Below are 20,886 nucleotides of genomic sequence, written 5' to 3' on the forward strand. Positions count from 1 at the left end.
TTAACTACATCATTGAAGGTCTCTCTGACGACTACAAAGCAATCATTGACATGGTGAATGGACGGGACATTCCCATAACCTTGGAAGAACTCCATGAAAAACTTCTCATCGGAGAAAACTCTCTTGCAACTACAGAAGAGACCACTAACTCCTCTGCTCAAATAACAGCAAATGCAACTCAGAGTCGTCCGTTTCAGCAAAACCAGAGACCTCAATACCGTGGAACAATACCAACCCGTGGAGGCCATCAAGGAAGAGGCCGTGGCTATCTTTGTAAATGCCAAATCTGTGGTGTTCAAGGACACAGCGCAAGACGCTGCCCACACTACTCCTCTGCATCTACCATGCAATACCGTCCAGGAGCACCACAAATGCAAACGTCGCAATGGCATGCTCCTCCACCTATGCCACCACCTCAGTGGAATCCTCAAACTCACTACACTGCCGCAAGTCCTTCTGACATGTCTATGTTGCCTTGGCTTGGAGCCTCACATCACATTGCATCGGATCTCAGCAACATGTCTCTCCACACACCTTATGAAGGAGGCGACAACGTCATGATTGGGAATGGCACTGGACTCCCGATCACTCATACTGGTTCAACTAAACTTCCCTCTTCATCTAGATCCTTAGTTTTAAACAATGTGCTGTGTGTTCCTTCGATGAAGAAGAATCTCATTTCGGTAAACAAGCTATGTAAAACTAACAATGTCATGGTTTAAATGTGTCCCTTTGATTTTCAGGTGAAAGATCTCAGAACGGGGGAAACACTGCTCAACGGACAGGCCAGTAAAGGAGTCTATGAATGGCCGACTGAATCATCTTCTTCTTTCAATAATGTTTTGACTTTCTCTTGTTTTAAAACCTCCAAATTGGGTTGGCATTCTCGTTTAGGCCATCCGAATTCTCAAACACTTAATCAAATGCTTTTTTGTTTTCATTTACCAGTCTTTTATATGTTATCTCCACCCTGCAACTCTTGTTTCAGTAATAAAACACACAAGCTTCCATTTTCAAATACTACCTTATCATCTTCTCGTCCACTAGACATTCTTTTCTCTGATGTCTGGACTTCTCCCATTCACTCTGTTGATAGTTACAAAAAATGAAAACCAATCAAATAATAAATACACTAAAGCAGAAAATCAAAATATGCTTACATTCGTACCGGTACATACATATCTCTAACATGGAGATAAAGTTGGAAAGGTGGAATTTATTGGTTTTTGCTTTGAAATTTAGAAGTGTCATTTTGTTAAAGATAACTTGTCTTCTCCAAATGCTGAATTGTATAAAACAGACTGTTTTGATTGGTTTTCATTTTTTTTTTATTGACTAATGTGTTAACCTCCAAAAGCTTGAAAATGCAAGAGTGTCATTATCTATAGATACTTGTGATATTGTGGTGTTAATTTATTGTAATAGCAAAAAAAAAAACTGTATCTGAATACATCCCCTTGCAATAGTTTTAAGATCTAATATTTGTTGTATATAAGACATCCTCTAGAGGATGTTGTGTTTTTGACCCCTTTTTCTGTTTGTTTTTTTTCCTCTTTCCTTCTGTTTCTTCTCTTCAGTATTCTGCTCTTGGACTGACCTGAGTAGCAAAAATCGTTATTTCATGTTAGCCTCAGGATAACAACGAAAAGATAGAGGAAAAATGTTTTGGTGCAATCGTTTTTTACTCTAATTTTCCCAGTGGAGACTCATGAGAAAAATCATCGACTAGCCATAAACCAAAATCTTGGAAGCGTTTCAACTTTTGGTTGTAGCCGACAATGTAATTATTGTGAACTATCACATGTTTCCCATTCGTCTCATTAACCCATTTCTTGTTCTTAAAGTACAATCCTCCTGACGGGAAAGCTGATTGTGGAAGCAAGTAGACATCTACCTGGAGAATATAAAATCACAAAAGAGCTGACAATGGACAAGTAGTGAAAAACTAACTGAGATCGAAACCAACAAAGTCATCGAACATTCATGAGTTGATAAAATTAGAAGTCTCGAAGTACCAAAAAATAGTATAAATTTTATGTGTGATTCTAATATGTTCCATCAGGATGATGGATTTCATGGGAAATCTTGAACTGAATCACATCTAAAATCAACAATACATCTTACTTAGAAAATCTGATTTGACTTAACAAACTAATTATGATAATATTTTAAATTCATGGACATCTAACTTAATATCAATTGTGAATTTGTTCACTTATCACACTTTGGCTTTCTTCTAACTTCCAATAGTCATAACACATTCTTTTAAGATTCAAAGCTTTAATATCATTAATTGGGTAAACGAATCTTGGCAAATAAGTAAATGTGGAACATAGAGGAAGCAATTGTATACCTGATGAGTTGTTTTGTGAAGTGCCCGATTAAAAGCAGGTTGATCATGTGGTTTCTTTGCTTCGGTGTTAGACCAAGGCTGAGTTCGAATTTCTTCAACCCATTTCTTCAATAGAAGCTTTGCACCACTAGTGCAACGCAGGAAAATCATGCAGCTACATACATAAGTCACTCCGTTCCGGCTCGTTGGTAAACCATGAGAGTGATTTAAAGGCTTAATCTGGCAGCACCAAAATCAACCAATACTAAGGATAAATAAATACTCTAACATGCAAAAGCTGCAATTGCGTACCGTTGTCATGTCATCCATGAAGTATACGTCGTGGCCTCCCTGTAAATACTTAAATGGATCTTGTAGCCAGACCATATCAACATCATTGTACATAACATTGTAACCTAGCTCCAGAATGTCCAAGAGATGTTGTGGTCTTCGAGAAGTAAGGTTGTAGAAACCCTAATCAGAGATAATGAAATTTGTTAGAAGGTGGAATGATTCACATACACGTTATTTCTGTAGATTATCAATGGGTAGAGCTGGTTTTGGTATAAGCCCATCAAACATGTTATTCGGACAAATAAATTTAAACTAGGATACTATCCGCGTTAAAATGCGAGATATGTTTTTAAAATTTTTATGAAAATAAATTATTTTAATTCAACATGGGTTATGTTCTTCTTACAAAATCGAAAAATTAATTATTTAAGTGTATAAAACTAGTAAAGCATCTTTACTAATTTTGACTTTAAATTTTATTTGATTTGAATATAAATTCACGATTCTATTTTCTATTATTAGTTTCAAAGATTTTTCTCTGACAGTTATATACTATTTATATGAATAAATAATTTAAATTGTATTTCCGGACCTATTTTTAAATGTGTGAGATATATTAACTGTTTTGAAGAATTCGTTAAAAAGTTCTAACAATTTTTTAAAAAAAATTGGAATAAATTTAATATTTTAAGAACATTTAATACTCATATGATGGTTTCTAACTAAAAATATATTTACAGTTTATAAATTACACTAAAGTGTAGATTTTTATATTCTTAATTTAAATGATGAAAAATTTATATGTAATCTTGTTGATATAAGATTATAAAGTATTTTTATAAAAAAATTACTTTCATAGTTTAAAACATTTGGGATAAAATATATTAGAGTAATTTTATTTAACAATATAAATTTTTTAATTTGAATATTTTATATAACAATACATAACAAAAGATAATTATGAATTGCAGTTTTCATTTTAGATTATAAGATATACATATTGTTACATAACTATAAATATATATTACAAATAAAAACATATTTGAATTAAATATATATTTCTAAAGTATGATTCTTGGTATAGAGATATTATCATTTTATTAAAATAGAGAATTTAGAATATTTAAATATATATTATTACACATACATTTGATATGGATATAAGAAATCTGACTTTTTTTGTGGGGAAATTACATGTTTACCATTTCTATGCTACCACTTTTCATTTTTACCATCACTAAAGGGACATTTTCAAAAATGTATTTTTTATTAAATGACAAAAGACTCTTATGCATTTATTCTTTATATACATAATAAATAAAATTTTAAATAAATAAAAATCTGAAAAAAAAAAATTTAAACATTTTTTTCGAATTATGCTATTTCGAAATTCAAACCTGAAACCCTAAAACTCAACTCTAAACCCTAAACCATCAATCCTAAACCCTTTTTTTTGAAATACGAACCCTAAACCCTAAACCATCAATCCTAAACCCTATTTGTTTTTGAAATACGAACCCTAAACCCTGAAACATCAACTCTAAACCCTAAACCCCAAAACATCAACTCTAAACCCTAAACCCTAAACCTTCAACACTAAACCATGAAACATCAACTCTAAACCCTAAACTTCAACTCTAAACTCTAAATCATCAACACTAAACCTTAAACTATCAACACCAAATCCTAAACCTTAAAAACTAAACTCTAAACCCTAAACCCTAAAAAATTAACCCTAAAACATCAACTCTAAACCCTAAACCCTAAACGTTAAACTCTAAACCCTAAAACCCTAGAGTTGATGTCTTAGGGTTTAGATCTGAAGGTTTAGGGTTTTAGGGTTTAGGGTTTAGAGTTGATTTTTTAGGGTTTGAGTTGATGGTTTAGAATTTTAGGGTTTAGGGTTTGGATTTCAGAAAAATATAGGGTTTAGGGTTTAAGGTTTAGATTTGATGTTTTAGGGTTTAGATTTGAAAGTTTAGGGTTTAGGGTTTAGAGTTGATGTTTTAAGGTTTAGATTTGAAAGTTTAGGGTTTAGGGTTTAGAGTTGATGTTTCCTGATTTAGGGTTTAGAGTTGATGTTTCCTTGTTTAGGGTTTAGAATTGATGATTTAGGGTTTAGAGTTGATGTTTTAAGTTTAGATTTGGGGTTTAGGGTTTAGACTTGATGTTTTAGGGTTTATATTTGTAGGTTTTGGGTTTAGGGTTTAGAGTTGATGTCTTGGGGTTTAGGGTTTAGAGTTGATGTTTGATTGTTTAGGGTTTAGAGTTGATGATTTTGGGTTTAGAGTTGATGTTTTAAGTTTAGATTAGTTAACCATATGTTTTTTTGTCAAAGTTAATCAAAAGGTTATAAATGTCTTTTACCTTTCATTAAAGATGAATGTAAAAATAATTAGTGTAAACATGAAAAGTGGTACTTTGAAAATTGTATTTTTGGTAATTTTCCTTTTTTTGTTATAAATATTGATAATTATATAAGATATTTATATAAGTAGATTTCAAATCTTAATATATACTAGATCTTGAACTTCATATCTGTGCGGGTTCAATTCTTAGGATCTTAAAGAAAAACAAGATGATATCAGATCAACATATTAATTTTCAGAAATCTTCAATCCATTTTGGATATAAGATTGAGGAATGTATTCGACAAGATTTGAGGAATATTCTGGGTATTCAAAATGTAGGTGGAATGAGGACATATTTGAGATTACCACAAAGCTTTGGAAAATCCAAAATACAAGTCTTTAGCATTGTACATGATCGCTTGAACAATAGGGTCAATGGATTGGATTTTTAAATTTTTCACTAAAGGAGGAAATGAGGTGATTATAAAATTGGTGGTTACGTCCCTACCAAATCATAGGATGTCTTGTTACAGAATATTAAAGGCAATAGCGAAAAAATTGACTAATGCAGTATCACCAGTTTTGGTGAAGTCCGGGAGAAAGTACATAAGGTATGCACTGGAAGTCATGGGATAAATGATATGTAAATAAGGATGATGGAGGATTAGGATTCAAAGACCTTGCTGATTTAAATAAATCAATGCTTGGAAAACAACTGTGGCGTCTAATAGAGAAACCAAATACTTTATTTGCTAGAGTATTCAAAGGACGGTACTATAGGAATGCATCACTGCTGGAACTGATCCGTTCATACTCTCCGTCATATGGCTGGAGGAGTATTGTATCTGCTAGATCTCTGGTTAGCAAATGACTAATCAAAAGGGTGGGAACATGTTAATCTATCTCTGTGTGGAATGACCCTTGGCTCCCAACCACTCGCTCGAGACTAGCAAACAAAAATCTACAACACCATTACCCGGACCTCACTGTGGATTCTCTGATTATTCTGGAATCCCGAACTTGGAATTTACAGGCAATTAGGGCTTTGGTGGATCTCCATGATGTTAAAATTATTGAAAGTATCCCACTGAGCAAACATAAATTGGTGGACAGGAATGGATGATATTTTACCAACAATGGGAAATACACGGTCAAATCGGGATATCAAGTAAAATGAGTCTATCCAGACAAGGAAAAACCACAGGATTTTCATGGGCCAACTGTGGATATTTTAAGAGTGTTCTGTTGGAAGGTGTGATGCCTTCCAAAGATAAAGCATTTTCTTTGCAAATTGTTACGGGGTGTATAGCTGTCAAGAAAAATCTGAAAGCAAGAGGGATATATTTTGTGATCGATGTGGAGATCCAGAGGAGTCCATAAATCATGTATTTTTTGAATGTCCTCCAGCATGTCAAGTATGGGTGCTTTTCAAAGATACCATCAAATCCCGATATTTTTCCTACTAGGTCTTTTTTCGCAAATATGGATCATCTTTTTTAGAGTGTTATCCCGAAAATGGAAGACCATCAATTTGCATGGATTTTATGGTACATCTGTAAAGGAAGGAATAATAAAGTCTTTAGTAATGTGGAAGTTGATCCAAGAGAAACACTATAGATAGCGGAAACAGAATCAACACTTTGGACAGAGTCACAAGTGATAAACACTCAGCGGAGAGCTCCTCAAACACAGGATATGACCATACCTGTAATTCCAGAACGATGGTCATTCACGGATGGATCCTGGAAAGATAACGATATTTTTTCAGGTCAAGGATGGTACATCACCCTAGAGGTTTTGATGGACTGTTAGGAGCAAGGAATGTAAGTGCAAGTCTTTCACCTTTACACTCGGAAGTGGAAGCACTAATTTGGGCAATGGAATGTATGAGGAACTTACCGCAGTTTCGGGTTACGTTTGCGACGGATTGTTATCAATTGGTGAAGATGGTTTTGGAACCAAAAGAATGAACTACTTTTGACAGCTACCTGGAGGATATTAAGATCTTGAGAGCAAGCTTCCTCAACTCAGAAATCGTTCATGTACTTCGGACGAAGAATTTAAGGGCAGCTAATCTAGCACGCAGTGCTAGGAAACAACCGTCTTTTGTCGTTCACATGGATGCAAAATTACCGGGATGGTTCACAGAGTCAGTATGAGTCTGTTTGTGTTGATGTCAAAAAAAAGATATAATCTTTTTATTTTTTTATATAACTATTATTATCTTATTTTAATTGAGAAAATCTAGGATGATTCGAAAACAATCAAATATTAGGTTAAAACTTAAAAAAATTTGATTGGCTATATACTTATATTTTTGAACTTATATTATTAAAAAAATCAATTTTAGTTGGACTGTTATAACTAATTTGATAGTCCAAAAACTTGTCGATAAAATAGGACTATATTTAAATAGAGTAGATATAGAAAAAATGATTTCTACCTACAAGAACAATAAACCACTACATAGTCATACATCTGAAAAAGTATTGTATTGAATCTAATGAATCTCAATCCGTGAAATAATATGTATTATGTTGTTAATACAATAAATAAAATTTTGATATCGGAAATGTGTCAGATCTGAAATTTGACATCACTCAATAATTTTTTTGTTTGAGAAACGGATCATAACACATATTCAAATGATCATAAAAAATGGACACACATATATTAAGCATTCAAAAATTTCAATGTTATACACCAAAAACATGAAATAACATATTAAAATATGTTAAGCATCTTATGAGATATTGCTGGCTTATAAGTCCAACACACTTTAATAGCTATCGGAATTATATTAATGTTGTTAGCATCATAACACCCAATAGTTCATTGATCTTTTAATGTGATTCATATACTTCGTATAGTTTTTAATAAATCATTTTTGTCCAGATCTTTGGTCATATGGTGCAATATTTGTTAGTGTAGTAGCAATCATTTTTCTTAAATATAAAAAAAAGCCTTTGGTTTCTAAATATGGTTTCCGAGTTTGAAAGGGCCAAGTTGCGGTTTATATATTATTTTAAAATATAATATTCAAAAGTAAAAAATAATACTACCAAAATAGAATACATCATGATAAGTCATGGTAAAAAAAACTTCTTTTAACTTTCAAATTGTTTCTTGCATAAGTTTTTTTCCCCAGCTTCCTCTGTTTTATTTCTTTCATACAATTGATCATCTGGAGCATTGCAAATTTTTTTTTCTTTTTTTGATTAATAATTACATTTCAACAAAAATTAAAAACGTTCTAGAGAAAAAAATAAAAAGCTATATGAGGTATTACACTATTTTAGAAAAGGTATATAGATGATTGAATATTTTATAAAAGGTGTTGAATGGATTGTTGATTGTGTCAATTTATAAGATTAGGATTCAGAAATTCATCATAAAAGTTTGATGGATAAGTTTGCACGTCATATTAATTAAAATTATATACCAACATGTATTTTGTTTTAATATTACCTAATATATATTATTATTTCAAGAAATATATCTTGGATCTTCTTCAGTAAAAGATTTAAGATGGCCAAATATTTTCTAATCTCTTCTAACCAGAGAAGTTTCTAAGTAAATCAATCATTTTGGTGTGTATATAATAGTTAGCCTTGCATATTCGGTTTTCAATTCGGTTCTGATTCGGTTCTTTGGGTTTAGAGGTTTAAGATGCGTTCAGCTATTTAGAAAAAATCATTTTGGTTCAGTTATTTGGTTTTCGGTTTGGTTTGGGTAACAAAATTAGAAACCGACTAATATTCTAGGTAAATTTGGAACTTGATTTTGGCTTATAGGTTAATTCGAGTTTAAAAAAATTAAAAAATAGGTTTTTGGGATTAAATATCAGATTTGTTGGGTTTCCGAATAAATTTTTGTATATTTTTTTAATTATATTGGATAAAAGTATTCTGGGGATTCTTTTTTGTTTGCATTTCGGTTTGTAAATGATATTTTTAAATTATTTGAATGTTTTAAAAGTATAAGTACCTGATATTTATATGTATATAAGCTATATTATAAAAATATGGGTACCCAAACAATTTTCCGTTCGATTTCGATTCCATTTTGTTTGTTTTTCTTTTGGTTCTGGTTATGGGTAATGTCATTGAGGTTAAAGTTGTAACTGCAATGGAATCAGTACCGCATGGTAAAAAAGAGAGCTGATAATAAATAAGTAGCTACTAGCGCGGAGTTGTTGGATTATATTATAATACAAAGTTTTATTATATCGAAAAACATAATTTTTAACAGCTATATAATCTACAAATTAGTTTATTTGAGATTTTATATGTACACTTTTACGTAAGTTTCTTTTCGACATGAGAATTATATCCAGATCAAAAAAATAAAACGAACCGACCCAAAATTATAGGTTTAGTTCAGGTCCGGAGAAGATAACCTATTGGGTGCTGACAAAAAAAAAGAAGATAACCTATTGGGTTTTTTTTGACCCGCATGTCTTTGTTTGAGTCCGGGTCCTACCCTAGACCCGATCATAAATATGTGTTTATTAGGTATATTTGGATATTCCGAATATGTTTCCGGTATTGTGGATATTGTTTTTAAGTTTTTGGTTTACGATTAGAGTTTTGATTTCAGGTAAATTTTTCAAATTAAAAAAAAAAATTTGGTATAATATCTTAAACAAAGGGTATGCAAATATCATTAAGAAATTCAATCAAAAAGGGGATGAAAACCATTTAACAAATTTATGATCCTGAGTTCAAGCTCTAGACATTGCATACGAAAAGGTGAAACATCTCGGCGTACCTGGGAACCAAAATGATGTGCGGCTTTTGGATCCAATGCCGGAGGAATGAGAACGGCATGACCTGGCCACTTCTCGTTGACTTTGTACAGAAGAGCGTAATCTTCAGCGATCACTAGAACTTTTTCATGATGCTTCTGTCTAGAAATGCTAATCAACCAGTTATTAAGAAAAGGCAAGAAAGGATAACTAACTGCACAAACGATCACTGTCCCGTTCTTGGCCACAAACTTGGCTGCTTGGGCAAGAGAATAATAGCGCCAGTCAGAGACCACAAAAGAAGGAGAAGGAGGAGAAGAAGAAGAGGTTCTGTTCTGAAACATGAATAACGGAGACTCTGATAATGGTAAGTATACGCCGAGGAATACCAAGAGAACTAGAAGGAGGAGGAAAAGACCGTTGCGGTTTAGAAATGAAATGGGACGGTTTGAGATTGGGCGTTGTTGCTGCTGCGCCATTGTTGTAACCGGAGATGAATCAAAACTGGTGAGAAAATTTTCAGAAGTTGGGATCGGTTTTGAAAATTGGAAAATATAAGAAACAAAAAAGTCAGCAACAACGTGTAGAGATACTCAATCTCCATTCTTATTAATTTATTAATTTAAGAACGTACACCAAAATCAGTGATAACCTACAGTATTATACATGTGTTATTTTATAAGCAATATACATTATTATGTGGGTTTGATGTTTAGTGTTGCGTGCATTTATATGTGTAGATAAAACATTACAATAAGGCGAAAATGGAGTGGGGATTGGCAGAAAATTCTTCCTACTTCAGAGTTCAACAATCCAAGAAATGAATACATTAACCACGAGCGTGTGTTCCAATGGTTTGCATGAACAGAAGATGACTCATCACGATAAACAAATAAAAAAAAAACAAATCCAGTTAGTTGTTGGTACGTCTGTGTTACGTGCTTAATTCATTACGAATTAAATATTTTAGTGAAAAAGTTTGCTTGTCTGTATCTCTGTTTTCTTCTTGTTATCTTGAGATTAAAATTAATTTTCAGTTTACTGCATCTAAGTAATTGTAATTTATGTGTACCGTTTCTTGATAACCAGAGAAAACAAATTATTGAAAGATTAAAATAAAACTTGAGATTAACTAAATGGTAATCTCACAAAACGGGACAACAGAAAATTATTTATTTGAACGGTAAACAATGAGAACATTAGTACTGTTCGTTTGGTGGACGCAGTTTTCGGCGTCAGCGTCGGCGTCAGCGTCAATGAAAATAGTTGTTGTTCGTTTCGTAGATGCCGAAGCCGACGCAGATTATTGTTTGTTTAGAAGACGCAGGAAGTTGAAGCTGACGCCGACGCCGACGCAGGAAACATATTTTCATATTTTATTTTAAATTTTTTGTAAAATTGTATTTTAAATAAAAAATATAATTTAAATATATTTACATCCATTAAAATATTATGTTTACTTGGTATATAAATTTTTGGTCAAATATACGAATATAAAAATATTTTTTTATCATAAATTATAAGCTAAGTTAAAATAAAAATAATACTTCAAAATATTTATCATTAAACAAAAGCTAAATAATACATCAAATCTTAAATAATAAAACAAATATTTTAATATCAAGTAGAAATGATAAGCTAAGTTATAAGCAAAGAAAAACTAAGTTATTAACTAAAACATTTTAAATAAATTAAACAGAAATAATATATCAAAGTTATAAGTGGATATTCTCCTCATATATATACAAATCAGTCATCAATATTATCTAATGATGCTTTCCATAACAGAATTTTGACTGCAACTCTTTTCTTTTTATTTGACTGTAACTTTGGTGAACAGATTTCATTAGATGTGCCAGTTTGAGATTATGTTTACATGTTTATGGGTACAAAAATTTATCGACTGAAAAATACATCAGTTACACAATGTTTGGCTGTCTTCTTCAAAATCAAAAGACAAACAAATGAAAAAGAAAGGACACAAAAGAAGATATACACACTTCTACAAGATGGTTAGAAAACTGTAGGCATGCTTTTTCTCCAACCATACGGTTTCTGAGATGTCAACAAGGAATGATGCGTGAAGGCCAGACCAAACATCTGCACTTTCCACAACCTGAGTCATGTCCAAAGCTCGTTCACAAGTTGTAAACGCCTGCGTTTGGTGTTAACAGCGATGCCAAACTTCTGAAAAACCTTACAAGTACATCAGAAACAAGAGCAATAGATGTACACAAATCAAACAGATACATGAGTACTATTGATCAGAGAAAGCAGTTCCCTACAATACTATTCTAGCAACAACAAGACTACAATATGTACCTTCAACAACAAAGTATGTCTCATTTATAGCTCTTTTCCACTTAACTCAGTAGCAAGTGGCAACCTCTTCAGCTAGAACAAAACAAAACAAAAGCTTAGAACCTTCAACTTCAGATTCTATACGAGGAATACCAAGTATTCTAGATTCAGAACTTCAAGTAACATTAATATTCAGTCCCCATAAACTTCAAAAACAGTAGCAAGACACTGATAACAGAATCAAAATCAACACAAATCAACACATAAAATGAACAAAGACATTTGCTTAATCTAGAGAATCAGCTTAATTGTACACAAAAACAACACAAATCCTATCAGTCTATCACAAAAAGTATTCAAGACACAAAAGATTACATCAGAACAAACCCATTCTCTTGGATCCCCATCAGATCCAAAACCCATTCTCAAAAACTCATGAAACACAAAAACAGCTTCTTCTTGTCTCAACAATACTTGAAACCCAAATCGGAGGAGATGAGAGAGCTCGTGGTCTGCGTCAGAGAAGAGAGGGCTCGAGTCGGAGAAGAGAGGGCTCGAGTCGGAGATGAGAAATCTCGAGGTCTGCGTCGGAGATGGAGAGGAGAGAGCTCGAGCCGGAGAAGATGGAGATGATAGAGTCGATGCGTGAAACGAGATGAGATGGAGCTGCGTCTTCCCGTGAGATGGAGCTGCGTATGCGTCAAATTAGGACTTTATTCTATTATACCCTACTACCTCTTACAAAAATTCTTATATGCCCCATCTTAAAATTGATTTTCTTTTCTATTTTTTTTCAAAGCCGAAATGTGGTTAAAGACTCAATAACCCTTAATGAATCAGTATAATTACTGACCCAACCACACCAAACTTCGGGTCACCCACCCATATTGAATTAATTTTTTTTCTTAAAAAAAACAAACTCTAAAATTATTTTCTCCTTGGTCTGTCGTCGTCTTCCTGCTTAGATACTTCGATCTCAGAATTTTTTTCTGACGATGAACTGGTCTGATCGATTCAGACTCCTTCGCGTGCTCATCTACACTGGTCTGATCGATCCGGCGTCGCATCGGTTGGAGGATATCGACGCTCGCTCAGCGAAATGTGAAGTTCAGATCGCAGAGGAATGGCTCGAGAAGCTCTCTACGCGTACGTACGTACGTACGACGAGGAGTACGTGCTGAAGCGTAAGTTGAGATCTCGGGTCCTGAACAAGCACTCACGTGTTGGCTGCCAAGTTGTGTTAAGGCAGGAGCTCCAAGGAATGGTCGTCGCTGCCCCTGAAGCCAAGCCGTGTGACATTGCGTAAGTCTTTCTTTACTTGGATTTTCTATTGTTATTTAGCTTTGTGCCAATAAATCGCTTTGGAAAGCTCAGTACTTTGTAGATGATTCCCTGCTTCAAGTATGGGATGCCTTTCAATTGAATGTTGTTTTCTTGGTTGATTCTTCTTCCATTTGTTGGTTTCAATCTCTTAAGGGATTTTGTTTAAACTCTAGCAACACGATTAAAGTTGGAGGGGTTAAAGATTATGGTTTTATATCAAGTTTGGTAAACGCAATTTGGAAAGTTCAGGAGGATAATGAACACGTTGTATTGAATTGTGGCTACATGCTTTTATAGTTTTGGTGGTCTTTTCCGCTCAGTTCGCCAAGTAGTTAAGACATGATCAGCATAGATTTCGAGAAGAGTTTCCCATGTAGAATGATGTGTTAGAACTTAGAAGCAAGTATTGTTTCAGTAATGTTGTGTGTTTATGTTTGCAGAGTTTCATGTTGTGTGTGTTGACTTGTGGTTAACCTCATGGAGAACTTTCTGTCCAGTGTGCAAACAGGACAAAAAAAACTAGCAATGGCAAGCCACTAGCTTCAGAGAGCACCCCATTGCTCTCTACCGCTGCGTCTTCTTTCCACTCTTCCTCTGCACTCTCTTCATTCAGATCATCAGCAGTGTTGATTGGTCATTTTTGGGTTCTGATCCTGCTGTTAATTGATACTGATTAGGTAAATTACGATTTGTTCTAATTATGAAAGATTAAGACTTTATGTTATTCACTCTCTTATGAATGGTTTAAGCTTATGTGTCTAAAATTGTTGTGTTATCTGTTTGTTGTAATAACTTTCAATTGTGTTCTGTTTTTTTTTTTTTTGTGTTCTGTTTTTTCATGTGATTCAGTGATTGTTAGATCAATGAGGGGAGGAAATAAGCATAATAATCACCACTCGAGAATCATTTTTCTTTGTCATATGCAAAACAGAGGCGAATACAAGAGGATAATAAGGCCTTACGTCAGCCAATTCCTCGTTGAGATTATTGTGTTAAAGAATAAGCCTAAAATACGAGAGGTTAATAAGGCCTTACCTGAGCCAGTAACCAGATGCATTTTCTGTCACTTGCAAGTTGCAACTAAGTGGTGTGACAGATGAGGAAGTAAGCAACATAAAAGATGACATTGTTCAACGAAGCTGTCTAAGCTCTAAGATATGTATAATCATTGACTATTACAAGATTTTAGAGTTTTTTTTGGAGGAAGAGTTGTACTACTAACTTTATTAGGTATAATTAAGATAAATAAAAGCTATTTTTTGTTTGATCAAAAAATAAAAAAACTACTAAAACATTTCTATGAAACATATTCAACACATGTTTGAAAAACTATTAAACATTTCTATAATGTATAAAATATATTATCACTAAGAAAACAAAAAAAAAATGAATTTGTCTAAAGCGTGTCAAAAAAATTCAACAAAAAATTTCAACAAAAAATATATATCTAAAACGTGTTAAAAAAGAAATAATACATATTTGAATATTTACACTTAGTAGTACACAAGGTAGTAGTAATATTTTCTTCTTCATAGTAATACTTTTGCAAAAGACAATATTTTTTAGTAATACAATATCAAAAAATCAAATTTATTAGTAATACCAATGTGTTTAGACAGTTTTAGATTGTATATAACACATTGCCAAAAAGAAGTTTCAAAAAAACAGATTTTTTGTTATTCATCTCATTATGACATTCCCATCAAAACATTAGTATGGAAGTATAAGGATATTTTCTATGGAAATGAAATTTTTTCTATCAACTAGAGAAATTAAGAGTATCTTATGTCTAATTTGACAAATAAACACATATATGAACATATTATCACGTAATATATGATATATATGTTCCAAAAATAAAAAATAAGACAAAAATTAAAGTTTTTATAAACATGCATAATACATAGTAATTCAAAGTATTTTAAGGTAGTTCACAATAGTACATAGTAGTTCATATTAGTAGTACTAGTAATTCCAGTAATTTTTAGAAATTTTCATTTTCATTGATTTAATTTTTTTTAACTGACCACGAGGATGTTATTCCCACCACTGAATGTATTATTTTGGTTAAAAAAAGTGCAAATAAGCATAAATATACAAAATAGTCCTTAAACATCATTTTCGTTTTTGTAGTCAAAACATATGATTGTCATAGGAGAGGCCATAGAATTCTCTAGAAAAACAAAATTATGATTAGTTGACCATTTAGTGAATCTATGTTGTTCTAGATCTTTGGTACATAGTCGAACCAGTAAATACTAGTAATATGTTTCACTCATAGAATGTAATTTTGATATTTTTCACAAAGTTTAAAAATGATTTAAATGCATTAATGTTTTCAATAAATACATCTATCTAATCAAAAATCAAAAATTAAACAAATTTAAGACAAATATATTTATAAAATCAAAGCATGGTGTAAATAATATTAAAGTAAAAATAGATATAGCTAAATTGGAATCTTAAATGATACTCTTTACATAACAAGAAAAAGTGTCAAAATTACCTTTTATGAAACAATGAGAATATTATTTATAATTTATACAGATTGTTAATTTAATTACAAATATAAATAGTAAAACTATGAAATATCTTATTTTAAATTAGAAGGCTATATAAAATATATACAAAGCTTAATTAAGGAAAATAATTTAAATAAATATTTTATTAAATTTATTTTTAATTTAATTTCTGATTAAAATATAATTGAAATTCATGTTTCATTAAATTATTTATTTTTGAAATATTTAATGCAACTCAAATTTATATAAATATTTTATTAAGTTTATTTTTAAAATTATTTGTTGATTAAAATTTTATTTAGATATATATTTTATTAAATTTTCACTTTTTGAAATAATTTATATAAATATTTTTGAAATTAATTGTTTATTTTCAATATGAAAAATATTATTTTAATAATTTTTTTTATTTAGTTATTTATAAAATATTATTTTTGGATAAACATTTTTTTCTCATAATTTTTAGCTATATTATTAATCATTGAAAAATTTAAAAAAAATTAAAGGGATTTGGGAAAAAAAATCTGGGATCCACTCGAAAGAAAAAAGAGAATCTGAAAATATTGTTTGGTCAACAGATAAAATAATCTGGGATTCACGGAAAAAAAAAAGAAAAAGAGAAAAAGAAAGAGTAATGGTAGGTCCCGCAATATTTGAAAATAAATAAATCAAAAAAGAAAAAAATAATAAAGAAAGAAAGGGCAAGAAGGGAAGGAAGAAAGAGAGGGGTTAGTGAGAAAATAGATGGGGCAGTTAGAATAGAATTTTTGTAACTGGGGTAAATTAGAGCACTTTCCGTCAAATTAGGTTTAGGTCATTTTTTAAATATTGAAATATTGTAAGGGCACAAGGGTAAATTAGTTTATAAACGCAGAGTTTAAGTCTTGGCCGCTGATTTTATTGGCGTTCAAATTTTATCGACGCCGGACAAAACGTTTAGACGCAGCGTCCAGACGCAGCTATCTGCATCAATCAAACGAACTAGCTTTATGAAAAAGATTGACGTAGACGCAGCCGCAGGAAGCTGCGTCAACCAAACGAACAGCACTATTTACTAAAATATTGAATTCGTAATGAATTAAGCACATACCATAGTTCCGTATATATCTTTGTTTCTGCCACGAACTGGTCCCAAAGATTTTCGTAAGTAAGTATATTCACAATCCCGCAGAAGTTTGATTGGCTTTCTTGCCGAGTTCATCATATATTTACGGTTTCATCGTTTTTTCTCTACGATCATCTTTTATCAATAAATGTCTTTAAAGTAATTCACAACTGAATTTGTGCATTGATCTCGTACGTACCGAGTTCAGATGAAACATATCCCATCAGGGAGATTATATTTAATGAGCTAGACATGGGTTAAAGAGACAAAAGGAAAATATGCCATAATCCACGATAACTACATTATTGACTGCAACGAAAAGATGAAAGGTTTCTGCAATTTTGGCAAAAACAAAGATATATACGCGACTATGATTTAACTATAAATAAATACAAATGGTTTCACTTTCTTTACAACTTAAGATAGCATACGTTCTTTCAACAAAACGAGTGAAAACAGTCTTATAATTTTTGATTTATAGAATGGATGGATCTACACATTGATTCGATCCAAATTGTTTCAGAAGAGTTTATGAAAAGTTGTAAGGAATTTATTACATTTGCTTGTAATCAAAATTCTTTTAAAAGAGGTAAACATTGTTATGTCCGTGTGCACGATGTCAAAACCGAAAGCAACATGATGCAAGAAAGAACAGTATATATCACCATTTTTTTCAAGGCATATTCAAGAATAGTTATTATGTATGTCACGGAGAAGTTTCGACAAGGTTTGAGAATCATAGACAGGGGTAAAATTTCTGGAGAATAATAAACGATATGTAAATTTACTGAAGAAAGACCATATGCAGAAGAAAAAGCATATCAAGAGAACACAAATACGCATATGGTAGAGGACATTGTAGCGCCACACATGATGGAGGACATATGTTTGGTGGATGGATCATGAGCTTCCCACCTCTAAGTTCAGTGGATGCGGATGAGTTTTGAAAGACATCTCTCCACAAATCTAATTAACGGAAAAACAAAATATAAGACGACATGAGTCAATTTTGCATTCAGAATTAGAAAGCATTGATTTGGGCAATGGAGAATATGTTATGTCATTCAATTTGCCAGAATTTTGGAATAGACTGCAACGTACATGCTATGATTAAAGAACCTCATGCATTGCCAAACTTCTCAATAGAGCTAGAAGAAATAAAGACTCTTCAAAGGTGATTCCAAGAATTCAAGTTATCTTATACCATCATTATCCAGGGTTTCTTAGGGCAGAGTTTTTAAGAGAATATAATAAACTGTTTCTTAATTTTTAATTTAAGAAACAGTTTATTATATTCCCGTAAGAACCCCGCCCTAAGAAATCCTGGATAATGATGCTCTTACATTCCTTGATGACAAAATGCAATTTCAGATTCTCTAGTTAGAACTGTAAGATCTTTCCATAAGAAACTTTATTTTGTTGGATGTTCTATTCTAGTTTGATTGCCTATACACCTCAAGTTTAACTAATACAATGGCCGTCTCATGTCAAAAAAAGAAACAATGTCGGACCCGTTATTTCAAGAGAAATTGCCAAAAATTCCATTTTCAAGTTATCACTTTTCATGTTTATACTAACCATTTTTATCATCATCTTTAATGAAAACTAAAAGACATTTAAAACATTTTGATTAACTTTGACAAAAAACAACATAAGGTTAACTAATCTAAACTTAAATCATCAACTCTAAACCCTAAACCATGAAACGTCAACCCTAAACCCCGAAACATCAACTCAAAACCCTAAACCCTAAACCTTCAAATCTAAACCCTAAAACATCAACACTAAACCCTAAACCCTAAATCTAAACTTAAAACATAAACTCTAAATCATCAACTCTAAACCCTAAACCATAAAACATCAACTCTAAACCCTAATCCCTGAAACATCAACTCTAAACCCTAAACCTTCAAATCAAAACCCTAAAACATCAACTCTAAAACCTAAACGTAAACCCTAAACCCTATATTTTTCTGAAATCCGAACCCTAAACCCTAAAAACCTAAACTTTCAAATCTAAACCCTAAAACATCAACTCTAAACCCTAAACGTAAACCCTAAACCTTAAACGTAAACCCTAAAACGTAAAACCATAAACCTTCAAATCTAAACTCTAAAACATCAACTCTATGGTTTTAGGGTTTAGAACTTAGGGTTTAAAGTTGATGTTTTAGGGTTTAGGGTTAATTGTTTAGGGCTTAGGGTTTCGAGTTTACTTTTTAGGGTTTAGTGTTGAAGTTTAGAGTTTAGAGTTGATGTTTTAGGGTTTCAAGTTGAAGGTTTAAGTTTAGATTTGATGCTTTAGGGTTTATGGTTAATTTTTTAGGGTTAATTTTTTAGGGTTTAGGGTTTAGAGTTAACTTTTTAGGGTGTGGGGTTTAGTGTTGATAGTTTAGGGTTTGGTGTTAGATGGTTTAGGGTTTAGAGTTGGAAGTTTAGGGTTTAGGGTTTAGAGTTGATGTTTTAGGTTTATAGTTGAAGGTTTAGAGTGTAGGATTTATAGTTGATGTTTCAGGGTTTAGGGTTTAGAGATGATGTTTCAGGGTTTAAGGGTTCGTATTTCAAAAAAAAAAATAGGATTTAGGATTGATGGTTTAGGGTTTGTATTTCAAAAAATAATATAGGGTTTAGGATTGATGGATTAGGGTTTAAAGTTGTGTTTTAGAGTTTAGGGCTTGAATTTCGAAATAGTATAATTGAAAAAAAGAAAAAAAATTTAGATTTTTTATGTATTTAAATATTTATTTTATATATATATAAAGAATAAGAGCATAAGAGTCTTTTGCCACTTAATGAAAAATGTATTTTTGAAAATGTTCACTTAGTGGTGGTAAATATAAAAAGTGATAGTATGAATGTGGTAAACATGAAATTTTCCTTTATTTCAATTATCTATTGAAGAGAAAAAATAACTTTTGCAATGATTGAAAAGTTATAAAATTTCCTAATAGGTACTCTTCCAAATTTAGTAGTCGTTTTTAGTGTTTTTACTTTTTAGTATTATATGTAGTAGTAGGTGATAGGTTAATGTATTTTGTGTTTTTTTTCTAGTAATGTGTTGTTGTGTGTATTGTACTTATTAGTAGTGAATTGAGCATATAATGTAAAAGCATATTGAATTTCAATAATTTTGCATTTAGGCATTTGTCAATTTTAAGATTAATGGTTTCAACGTCAAAATTGTATCTTTTTTTTTTCATATTATTGAACATTATAACTTTTAAGATGTTTTTTTTTCTTTCCATATTTTGACCTTAAGCCGTCACTATCTCTGTTTTTTGTTTATCTTTCTCTTGTTCTTAAATATGATTTTCTGATGATGTGATTATGTGGTCACTATATTTGCAAAGATCATTATTTGATATTTTATTATGTTATGTAATAGTAGGTAATATGTTAATATATTATGTGTTTATCTTTTTAATAATGTGTTGTTGTATGTATAATACTATTTGTTAGTGGTGAAGTGAGTTTCTGATGTAAAACATATTGAATTTCAATAACTTTGTCTTTAGGCATTTGTTGATTCTAAGATTAACGGCGTCAAAAATGTATTTTAACTTTTCACATTCCTCTTTTTAGATGTTTTTTTCACTCTTTCCCATCTTTTGACTTTGAGCCATCACCATCTATGTATTTCGTTTACCTCTCTGGTGTGAAGTGCTTCTCACCATCACTCGGAAAAAACTCACCTTTGTGCTTTTGTTTTTTCCTCACCTTCTTTTATGTGAGATTATCTTGTATTTGTTATAGATCAAACATATTAGTTCCATGTTGTGCGGTTGTTTCTTACGGCGTTGTATGTTATTACGGTCAATATTTGTCCTTTTTTTTCTTAGGTTTTGGCTAAGGTTAGAAACTACATCTCATTGGGTTGGGTTAGAGTTTAGTTGTCATTGATGTTATTTTCC

General features: G+C 31.7%; 1 protein-coding gene and 1 long non-coding RNA gene across 8 annotated transcripts; one reads left to right on the top strand and one right to left on the bottom strand.

The window, feature by feature from the left end:
* Nucleotides 1–856: 856 nt before the first annotated feature.
* On the bottom strand, nucleotides 857–12,764 carry LOC106374293 (UDP-D-xylose:L-fucose alpha-1,3-D-xylosyltransferase 3-like). Of its 7 annotated transcripts, none has more exons than XM_048767616.1 (7): nucleotides 12,413–12,764; nucleotides 12,047–12,118; nucleotides 9,748–11,911; nucleotides 2,645–2,806; nucleotides 2,354–2,572; nucleotides 1,686–1,894; nucleotides 857–1,597 (listed from the first exon to the last, which is right to left on the bottom strand). In XM_048767616.1, the coding sequence occupies exons 3-7, from the start codon at nucleotides 10,201–10,203 to the stop codon at nucleotides 1,504–1,506; spliced, it is 1,140 nt and encodes a 379-aa protein (XP_048623573.1). In that variant the 5' UTR covers nucleotides 10,204–11,911; nucleotides 12,047–12,118; nucleotides 12,413–12,764; the 3' UTR covers nucleotides 857–1,503. The 7 variants fall into 7 exon arrangements, with proteins under 7 accessions (XP_048623573.1, XP_048623576.1, XP_048623578.1 ...); XM_048767619.1 differs by having other exon boundaries at nucleotides 12,401–12,764; XM_048767621.1 differs by having other exon boundaries at nucleotides 9,748–11,920; nucleotides 12,401–12,703.
* A 137-nt stretch (nucleotides 12,765–12,901) lies between these two features.
* On the top strand, nucleotides 12,902–14,599 carry LOC125592449. The gene is made up of 2 exons (XR_007328430.1): nucleotides 12,902–13,327; nucleotides 13,789–14,599. It is a non-coding gene; the product is annotated as an uncharacterized LOC125592449 (long non-coding RNA).
* The last annotated feature ends 6,287 nt before the right edge of the window (nucleotides 14,600–20,886 follow it).

This window comes from Brassica napus, chromosome A3, assembly GCF_020379485.1.
Source record: "Brassica napus cultivar Da-Ae chromosome A3, Da-Ae, whole genome shotgun sequence".
NCBI lineage: Eukaryota > Viridiplantae > Streptophyta > Magnoliopsida > Brassicales > Brassicaceae > Brassica > Brassica napus.

What these genes read in the sequence shown, in the direction of transcription:
- LOC106374293 (XM_048767616.1), bottom strand. Translation starts at nt 10,203, where the DNA reads ATGGCGCAGCAGCAACAACGCCCAATCTCAAACCGTCCCATTTCATTT. An exon ending in CACATCATTTTGGTTCCCAG is followed by an intron (nt 2,807 to 9,747) that starts GTACGCCGAGAT and finishes ATCTCTGATTAG; the next exon opens with GGTTTCTACAACCTTACTTC. An exon ending in TCATGGATGACATGACAACG is followed by an intron (nt 2,573 to 2,644) that starts GTACGCAATTGC and finishes TGGTGCTGCCAG; the next exon opens with ATTAAGCCTTTAAATCACTC.